Raw genomic sequence first — 11,081 nt, 5'->3', positions numbered from 1 at the left:
TGTTACAAATATATCAATTATAAATGATGAATAAGTAAATTGAAATATTTATTTTCATTTTACTATTATTTTCAACTTATTTTTATAATTCAATATAGCAGAATAAATTCTACACAGTTAGAGGTTAAGTTATTATGTAACATATATGAGATTAACCTCTTTAAATTAAAAAAAAGTTGTCTAACTTTAAATAAATAAACTTCCACATAAAATTAAGCTAAGTTAGGTTAAGTCCGTTTTTAAATGTTAAATAAATAAGAACATAACCTTATTTAACCCAATTTTATATAGACAAACTCGTCTAGATTCCAAAGTTAGATTAGATTAGTTTGTACAGCGTTGGTGACTAGGTATAATCTGACAACTTATTGTGAGTTTATTATTGAAATTACAAAAAAGCTTTAGCTTTTTTATGAATTTTTATAATACAGTATTAAAAAAAACAATTGAATAATGGAAACCACTAAATTAGTTTTTTTTAATGGACCCCCTTAATGCATAATTAGCTTCTTTAAATTTTTCTCTTTTCAAAAATATAGTGCTATTTTTTTAAAACCTGACATAGGCCAACTTTTTTATTTAAAGTGATAGACTAGTACTTCCAAAGCAAAGTTGTAGGAAATAACTTGATTAAGAAAAATTTATAAATAATTCTTTCCTGTGTTGCCAGATTTCTGCAGTAGCTACTAAAACGGTATTTTTTTAAATGGCAACACCGTATTTTTTTAGCATAATTTGATAAACCTTGAAATTCTAAATAAAAAATAGTATATCACATTTCTTTATTGGAGTAGCCGATTTAGAACAATCAACAAAAACAATGAAAATAATCTGCAGTCGACAGGAACTAAAAGAAGCTAACATAGCAATAGTAGGCCTTGGATATTAAACAAAAATTGTGTTGTTTGAAAGGGGCCATTATTATTGTGCTGTCATTGTGGTATTTGACAGCTGTTGTATTTTAATGTGTATAAAAATAACATAATTAAGTTGTTAAGATGATTTTCCGCCTTCTCGGGTTTCCAATTCCATCTCGAGTTGCATTTTACGACATTGAGCGACGCTTTAGAGAAACAAAATCTCTTGGAAGACAGAAACGAAGAATTTATTCAGCGATTAGAATACTGCAGAGAAATGCTGCGCTTGAAAACTGACGACCTAAACTATTTTGAAAAGATTTTATAGACTGATGAGGCGACTCTTACAACAGCTGGCATTTATAATAGAAAAAATACTCATACCTGGACAATTGAAAATATTCACAGTAATAAGGAAACTCCAAGTTAAGGATGCACATCGTTTAATGTTTGGTGCGGTATATTGAGAAATAAAATCATTGGCCCACTATTTTATAAAGGTGCTTTGACAGGGGAAAGATACCTGCATTTGTTTGATAATCAAATAGAAAACAAATTGGACGACCTGGCGCTGATCGACTATACCAATTTAATTTGGCACCAAGACCTTCGCATGGAACCAGAGCAGTACAAAATTATTTAAAGAATAGTTTTGATTTATGGATTGGTAATGGAGGAAATATTCAATGGCCTTCAAATAGCTCAGACCTTACACCTTTGGACAGTTTTCTGTGGGGTTACTTTAAAAACGAAGTTTATAAGGAAACTAGTGTAAACTTAGATGAACTAAGACATAAAGTTGATTAATTCTCATTTTATACTAAATGCACTTCTGAAAATTAATGAGGATTATACGAAGTGCATCAATAATAATCACATTGTGCATGTGTGACCATTTTAATCTAGCGATTTCCATTATTCAATTGTTTTTTCTAATACTGTATTATAAAAATTCATAAAAAAGCTAAAACTTTTGTATTAAAAACTTTTTCTAATTTTAATAATAAACTCACAATAAGTTGTCAGATTATAGTGACTAATCCTGTTATTTATTATACAAAAGAGCTTTTTCATAACGGTCGGATATGGAAATATGTTTTGTTTTCATTATTTTCTTTAAAAAACGAAAAATATGTTTCCCATTCAAAGATATATAGATGGCGCAAAAGAAAAAGTCCATAGGCTTTAAATCATAGCATCTTGGTTCAATTATTCCCTCACCGCTAGTGGACACTAGTGATAAATATGTAAAATTTGGAGAAATTAGTTATTAGAACCAATTATTTATTTAAAATATTCTTTGACGAAATATAACTCCTCTAATTTTGAGTTTTCGAAAATATGTTATAGGATATCATTTCCAAATAACCTGTAGGCATATTTTATCTTTATCTTCTTAAATTTAAGCTTTCAACCAAATATTCTAAAGCCAGTGGTTATGATTTATCATTTGCTCTACTAATGGAAATCAAAAAATATAAATTATTTAAATTTAATACTTATAAAATACTCAAAAATAGTCAGATACCAACATGTTTAAGGCATTTGAAGAGTACCCTGAAGTTGAGTGCTGATAAGTTATAATAATTTTTTTATGTATTTCTAATCACATTAACAAACGTGTTATGAGTTGAGATGTGGCACCACAAATCAATTTTTGCAGTAGATGCAGCCATCTGAATAATAGCCAGATTTTAAGGATGTAAACGTGGCAACACCGCATAAAGCGTTCTAAACAGGTTTGTATGCAGTTGGCGTTGCTAGGTAACGTTACTTCGCATTTGAAAACGTCTTGGTTCGTCAGTTCTGTTTCCTCTACTTTCTTCCATAGGAAGTTGGCATAAAAGGTGTGAAGCAGCGTCGTTGTACAGGATGTTTCCCGTTCATTGGAACAAGCTAATTTCGTTTTACGATGCATCTATCTTTCACTATTTAAAAATAATTTCTTTCATAATACTTTACGTTGTATTATTGCTCGTTTTTATTATTACTATGCTGTTCACATTGCACTTTTTTTAAATTTTTGCGTTGCCTGTGATTAAATGATTAAATAGTTTATACCTTAGCTAGTTTCCGTATTTATTTCTATTCAGTGAATAAAAACGAATCTAAGACTTTATCTTTATTATTAACTTTATTAGAAGTAAAACATTCTTAAAGATCGACCTACAGGTCTCTAAAACTAACTCTCATATTCTCTTCTAATATAAAATACAATACTGCGGTATACAAAAAATATTAAATACATTTGTTAAGCTTTTCTCAAAAATAATAGTTTCAAACTTCCCAACAATTTGAATACTTTCTTAAATATTTAGTACCTAAATCTTCTTTCTCTATTCTTGATGCTGTTGGCTAAGCATAAGGAGAATATAGCCCCAACTACCTGTAAATGGAAAAAAATTCAAAATAAGTTTTAATGCATTAGTCATGATATTCAAATAATAACCAAGTGCGTTTTTAAAAAAGTACATTATCAAGGAGTTTATATACAGGGTGTTTGGAAAAGTTTGTACAAAATTTTGTTGAAGTTGAAAGTAGAGCCAAAAATAGTAAATCAATTAAAATTAAAAAAATTAATTAAATCAATTTAAAAAATTGTTGTTCTTCGATAATAAATATCTAAGTATGCAAAATATATCTAATCTCAGACAAGATTCATGTCTGATGATATTGTAAGAAACAACTATTCTACTAAACATTTAGTAATTAATAATTGGTTATCTAAAATAAAAATTCTTAATGGCATATCCAGTTATTAACTGAAAAACATATACCTGACATATTGAAGTCATATACAGGGTGTTTTTGAATGGAGTAGCATAAATGATACCAGTGAATCTACATTTCAAAAGAACACGATCTGCAAAAATTCGCCTTAGTAAAATGTTCACCCCTGAAGAGATATGGGCCATCAAAGTTTCCAAAAAAATTATGAAAATTGGCTGTAATTTGAAAACCGAACGATGTACAAATAACAAATTTTTTACAGGTTATTTACTAATACAGATGCGAGTTTTCAACTATTTTTCGAAAATTTTAACCCCTCCAAAGGGGTTGAAATAACCACCCCTCAAGCCATTTTTTGCCATAACTTTTATATTTCGTAAAAACTCGATATCCAAAAATACGCATTAGATAAACTGGTTCTTTTAGAAACTTTTACCTCTCTAGCAATTTTCCTTTAAAACTTTTCGTTTATTAATAAAAAAATAAAATGTATTACCATTCACCTCACACCGTATATGATTGCAATCAATCAAAGAAAAACTAAGTGTGCTGCTGTCATGCCAGTTGTCACAATTAACTCTTCTGTAAGTTGTCACTGTTATCAGCTAAATACTTTTTGGGTGTAAATTAACAAGAATTATGCCAAATTTTACTAATGATGAATATGTGGACATGCTACAAGTGTTTTTTTCTACGATCGTGCAAAATTTACTACTTATTGCACTACCTACTGTGCCAAAAGTTTAACTTTTTTTACAGTAGTACAAAAAAAATATTGATTACAAGTTTAATCTAAGCATATCCATAAGTACCTAACGTCTGACATTGACAATTTGCGCAATTAATTTCCAGTTGTCAGTTAAAATTTTAATATTATGTAAAATACTGTTAAATAAAATTTGAAATAAAAACAATCGTAGAAAAAATGTTGCGTGCAACATGTGCAAAAAGCATATTTGTTGCACTTAACATGATTGCAGCTCTCAACTTCGTCTCGAGCTGCAAACTTCATGCATCGTACAACAAATACACACTCTTTACAGTAGTTGCACAAATAACTGTTTGAATGTCGCAGAAACTTTTATTAAATAGAAGTACAATGAAAACGAAACTAAGAAATAATTTATTATCAAAAAGAGAAAAAACAAAAAACTTAGTTAAAGGACATTTTCAAAATAATTGCCATTTCTTTCTAAACACAACCTAACACGTTTATCAAAGTTGTTACGGACTCGAGCAAAAATTATGGGATTGTTGCGAATCTCATCAGCCGCCGCGAATATTCTTTCCTGTAGCTCTTCAACACTGTCAACTGGGGTCGCATAAACAATACTTTTTATATGTCCCCAAAAGAAAAAATCCATGGGCGTTAGATCGGGAGAACGTGCAGGCCAAGAGATAGGTGCCTCATTGCCGCGACCTATCCAACGATTCGGGTAATTTAAATTAAGCCACCGCCTAACTACTACAGTGCTGTGAGCAGGAGCCCCGTCATGCATGTACCACATGGCCTGACGTACATTTAATGGTACTTCCTCCAGAAGTGGTGGTAGATGCTCATTTAAGAACTGCAAATATTCAACAGCACCAAGTCGATGAGGTAAAACAAAAGGGCCGACAAGCACATTTTCTACAATTCCTGCCCAAATGTTTAAACTAAAATTATGTTGAAATGTTGTCATAGATACTTCGTGAGGATTTTCATGAGCCCAGGAATGAAGATTGTGCATATTGGTTAAACCATGTCTTTGAAAAGTTGCTTCATCTGTGAAAAGTATCTTTGAGGCAAAATTCAAATTATTTCTTAGAATATTAAGATACGATTCGCAAAAAACAACTCGCTTATGCATGTCTGGTTCAAGTAGAGCTTGAACTGGCCGGTGGTGAAAAGGATATAATAAATTATCATGGACAATATTCCAAACAACACTATGGGACACATTTAAGTGCATTGCTGTTTTTCTCGTACTAGTCTGACGATTTTCGTCAAACTCTTCAAGTACTGCATCCTCAAGATAAATAGTACGAACAGTAGGTCTTCGGCCGGTACCCTCAATATGCGGCTGTATTTTTCCAGTTTCCCGAAGTCTTCGTTCTACCGCCGAAAAAGTTTGTCTGTGGGGAACTTGACGATTTGGATATCTCTCATTATACGCTCTTGTTGCCGCAGCACAGTTTTTGCGACATTCAAAATACACTTGTAGCATGTCCACATATTCATCATTAGTAAAATTTGGCATAATTCTTGTTAATTTACACCCAAAAAGTATTTAGCTGATAACAGTGACAACTTACAGAAGAGTTAATTGTGACAACTGGCATGACAGCAGCACACTTAGTTTTTCTTTGATTGATTGCAATCATATACGGTGTGAGGTGAATGGTAATACATTTTATTTTTTTATTAATAAACGAAAAGTTTTAAAGGAAAATTGCTAGAGAGGTAAAAGTTTCTAAAAGAACCAGTTTATCTAATGCGTATTTTTGGATATCGAGTTTTTACGAAATATAAAAGTTATGGCAAAAATGGCTTTAGGGGTGGTTATTTCAACCCCTTTCGAGGGGTTAAAATTTTCCAAAAATAGTTGAAAACTCGCATCTGTATTAGTAAACAACACCTTACATCACCTTTGATAAAGAGCAGTTGTTTCCCGCTGCATCATCAGCTAAGGATTTTGCCTATGAAATTAGATGTGATTTACATACCTAGGTTTTTCGTATTAAAGCCTTCATGAGCTTAATGTCTTTAGAATAAAGCAAAGGTACATGGCCTAGAATAAAAAAAAACAAAATACCTCTATTGTAGATAGTGTTAAAACAGTTATGCCAATAACTCGTATGGATCTGTTCAAGAAGTTGAAGAACTGTTTGATACAACCATCCTCAAACACCTTGTTGCTGCTCGCGTCGTAACAACTAAGTGGCCTGTTCAACAACCAGTATGCAGGACCATCCAAACCACAGCACTCTAACTGTAAAATGACAAATTCATTGAAAATAAATGTTTGAAATTTCTTAGAAATAAAAATCGGATTCAGGTAGAGCTATAGTCAAAGTGAGTATAACAGTGGAAATTATTGAAGCTGATTGAGATCTTGATCAAAGGAAGATATCGTCAACTCATCTGGTATTGCTAATTTCAATTTTGTTATTTTCTAATCATCTAAATCACTGCTTTATGAAGAACTATGATAACTGTGGGAAGAGAATATACACACACAATTTAAATAAATTGCTAATTCAAATTCATTACAGAGCACCATATTCTTATTCAATTATGTAGGGCGTAAATAAATAAGTGGGAAAAATGTAAATGCATCTTAGTTGAAGATCAAAGGACTCCAAAGGCCATTAAGAGTTTTATACCTTTCTTCTCCATAAAACATATCTCACTTTATTTGAATGCAGTAGAGTAAGTACAAGTAAAAGATGAACTTGAAAAGGTTTGTATTAATTATTATCTTTATTTCTAGATTTAAATGTGAAAAATTAATTTTTAAAGTTTAAGTTAAAATTCTGTACAAAAGGCATTTTTCTTTATTTTCTTCTAAATATAGAGTCATCTTTTAGCAGCATAAACACCAGCAAGTAGCAAGTTGAATTTTCTAAGTATTGATGGGACATAACCTATAAGACATATGTCATATGGATTCACCTTGGGAATTACCAAAAATTAAACGAATTACTATTTTTTGGGAGATTAAAATTCTGTAGATACTATGAATATTAACATTATCCTAGACTAGACGTAATAACATAAATGACAATAAACTATAGAGTAATATATGTTAAGAAGCTGAGGAGGACCAAACATTGCTCTAAGTTGCGATGGTGTGTAGTAACCGTAAATTATTATTTTTTCTATATATTATATTAATTGGACTTTTCCAGCACATATCACAGTTGATAAATGTTCCCAGAAACTTACTTGGTTCTGATTCCTCTATATTTTAATTTTTACAATAACTTCAAGAGGTACATCAATTAAAATTGCATGCATATAGTTTCTTCCGCATTTACAATTAGTATGTTTTAGAGAATTTATGCAGGACTATTTTCATATGCTGCAAGAATGACATGCATATAATACAGTACATTCAATATTAAGGTTTGAGGGCGAATCATTCATAGAAATTAGAAAAATGAGAGGGCCAAGTATTGAGCCCTGTGGAACTGCTAGGCCAGTGTCTTGAATAGTTGATTATTATTTAATTTAACACACATTTTTCTATATTAGAGGTGAGATATTAACCATTCCAAGAAATTATCCCGCTCTCAATGTTGTTGACAAAAAATTAAGATTTAGAGATTCAAATGCCTTCGATAGATAAAAAATAATGCTCCAACGTATTTACCCTTATTGAGATTACAAGGTGTTTCAGAAAGGCCTCCCGTAAATTCACGGGGTGATGGTACGACAAAAAATAAAACTTTTCGTCTTATGAACTATGTATTTGTTTATCTCCTCTTGTTTTCGAGATACAGAGCGACATATTAAATTTTTTTAAATAGAATTTTTAAGAAAATTTACAAACGGTGCGAAATATTTTTATGAAATTTGGTATTCCGGGGTTTTTAAGGACGCCAAATACGGTGGTCTAATTATTTTTTGTATATTTTATAGAGGCGCTAGTTATGCTACATTCGTATTACATTTTAAGTTCTAACTTTTTTGAGGTTAAGTTTTTCGGGCTCCAATTTCTAATGCACAATTTTATTTTCTAAAAATAATATACTCTTGTTAGAACTTCATTAATATTTTAAATTTTTTATCAAAATTTTAGAGACTATAATTAGTCATTACTAACTACAGTCTGTACAGAATGTTTGCGTTGTTTATGAGACACCCATCAATAAGTTTTGACATAAGCCTATTTTGAGAAAAGTCACTTCTTTTCTACACCGTAATATTGTAAGAGTTCAATTAAAAGCCTTTTTTCTCGAAAACCGTCCAAATTAGGAAATTCTAACAAGAGTACATTATTTTTAGAAAATAAAATTGTACATAAAAAATTGGAGCCCGACTGGTAAAAAACCTAACCTTAAAAAAATTAGAACTTAAAAGGTAATAGAAATGTAGCATAACTAGCGCCCTCTATGAAATATCCAAAAAATAATTATACCAACGTATTTGGCATCCTTAAAAACCCCCGGAATACCAAATTTCATAAAAATATTTCGCACCGTTTGGAGATTTTCGTAACAATTCTATTTTAAAAATTTTATTTTGTCGACTGTATCTCGAAAATAAGAGGAGATAGACATACAGGGTGTTACAAAATTCGCGGACACGGACTGTGGCATCATATTAAGCTAGATAAGGTAATAAAAAAGTGTCTCTATGATTTTTCAATCAGACCAGTATTTTTCGAGATATAGAAGTATCAAATATCCAAAAATAATAAAAATATATATGCATTAGATAAACAATTACGACAGATGAGTTACAACAATTGTTCAAAATTTCCACCGTCTGCTGTTAACCAGACTTAAGCACATTGTGCTACTGCTCTAATGGAGTTGCGTATCACTTCTGGTGTTATTTGCTGTATTGATTGAAATAGGCGGTTCTGCAATTCATTCAAATTTGCCACTGGTGTTCTGTACACCAACGTTTTTAAGAAACCCCAAAATAAAAAATCACATGGTGCTAGGTCTGCAGAACGAGATGGCCAATCAAATGGACCGCCTCTGCCAAGCCAACCGCACTGCTTCACCTGTACGATTATTTGAAGCTCCAAGAGCCATCAGCATATCATACGATTTTCACGATTTGAATAATTGTGGCCTATTATTTTGCAGTTTGTATTGACAGGTAGGTACTTTTACTGTACTCTAACGATGTCAAAGTATTGATAAATGCTTTCTGAATTGTCATTAATTGTTATAAAGCTGTCTGTTTCAAACAATACAACAAATAACGCCAGAGCTCTAGCACAATATGTGCTGAAGCATGTTTAGCAGCAGTTGATGGAAATTTTGAACAATTCGTTTGTCATAATTGTTTATCAAATGATTAAAAATTGAAAATTTTTATTATTTTAGATATCTAAAACTGCCGTATCTCGAAAAATATCGGTCTGATTGAAAAATGATAGAGACATTTTTGTATGACCTTATCTAACTTAACATGATCCCAGAGTCCGTGTCCACGAATTTCGTAACACCCTGTATAGTTCATAAGACAAAAAATTCTTATTTTTTGTTGGACTATTACCCCCTGAATTTACGGGAGGTAACACCCTGTATATAAATTCGGTAAGGTCAATTCGGTCGATTTATTGGAAGAGAAATCATTTGGTTATTATACTGTATCTGTTTCTCAACAAGTTACTTAAAGTTCATAAGAACTCTCTTTGATCTAAAGATTTATTATATAACCATACAGGCCAACTCAAATAAGTTTGCGTCTCGGACAGCTCCGCTCACAAATGCACACTAGATAAGGCTGCAGGTAGCCACTCTCCCAAATTGCCTCGCCTACGTCTTATTCCTTGTAGCCCAGGGATGCACATACAGCGGCCCGCGGGCCGCATGCGGCACGCTGTCGATGTTTATGCGGCCCGCCAACGAATTTTAAAAGTATTCTACTCGNTTTTTTTCTACGATCGTGCAAAATTTACTACTTATTGCACTACCTACTGTGCCAAAAGTTTAACTTTTTTTACAGTAGTACAAAAAAAATATTGATTACCAGTTTAATCTAAGCATATCCATAAATACCTAACGTCTGACATTGACAATTTGCGCAATTAATTTCCAGTTGTCAGTTAAAATTTTAATATTATGTAAAATACTGTTAAATAAAATTTGAAATAAAAACATTCGCAGAAAAAATGTTGCTTGCACCATGTGCAAACGCATATTTGTTACACTTAACATGATTGCAGCTCTCAACTTCGTCTCGAGCTGCAAACTTCATGCAAGTAGTTGCACAAATAACTGTTTGAATGTCTCAGAAACTTTTATTAAATAGAAGCACAATGAAAACGAAACTATGAAATAATTTATTATCAAAAAGAGAAAAAACAAAAAAACTTAGTTAAAGGACATTTTCAAAATAATTGCCATTTCTTTCTAAACACAACCTAACACGTTTATCAAAGTTGTTACGGACTCGAGCAAAAATTATGGGATTGTTGCAAATCTCATCAGCCGCCGCGAATATTTTTTCCTGTAGCTCTTCAACACTGTCAACTGGGCTCGCATAAACAATACTTTTTATGTCCCCAAAAGAAAAAATCCATGGGCGTTAGATCGGGAGAACGTGCAGGCCAAGAGATAGGTGCCTCATTGCCGCGACCTATCCAACGATTCGGGTAATTTAAATTAAGCCACCGCCTAACTACTACAGTGCTGTGAGCAGGAGCCCCGTCATGCATGTACCACATGGCCTGACGTACATTTAATGGTACTTCCTCCAGAAGTGGTGGTAGATGCTCATTTAAGAACTGCAAATATTCAACAGCACCAAGTCGATGAGGTAAAACAAAA

General features: G+C 32.0%; 1 protein-coding gene across 2 annotated transcripts in view; it reads right to left on the bottom strand.

Annotated features, from left to right (window-relative positions):
* Positions 1-2,964: 2,964 nt before the first annotated feature.
* Positions 2,965-11,081, bottom strand: part of LOC108908382 (leukocyte surface antigen CD53) — a 24,954-nt gene continuing 16,837 nt past the window's right edge. For both annotated transcript variants that reach the window (XM_018712416.1, XM_018712417.1), the window contains exons 4-5: positions 6,383-6,559; positions 2,965-3,243 (exon numbers count right to left, since the gene is read on the bottom strand). In XM_018712416.1, the coding sequence (XP_018567932.1) occupies positions 3,172-3,243; positions 6,383-6,559 (249 nt within the window). In that variant the 3' untranslated portion in view covers positions 2,965-3,171. The remainder of the gene's footprint in view (positions 3,244-6,382; positions 6,560-11,081) is intronic.

Source organism: Anoplophora glabripennis, unplaced genomic scaffold, assembly GCF_000390285.2.
Source record: "Anoplophora glabripennis isolate ALB-LARVAE unplaced genomic scaffold, Agla_2.0 scaffold202, whole genome shotgun sequence".
Classification (NCBI taxonomy): domain Eukaryota; kingdom Metazoa; phylum Arthropoda; class Insecta; order Coleoptera; family Cerambycidae; genus Anoplophora; species Anoplophora glabripennis.
The sequence above is the reverse complement of the archived record's forward strand: the minus strand, read 5'-3'. Positions and strand labels throughout refer to the sequence as shown.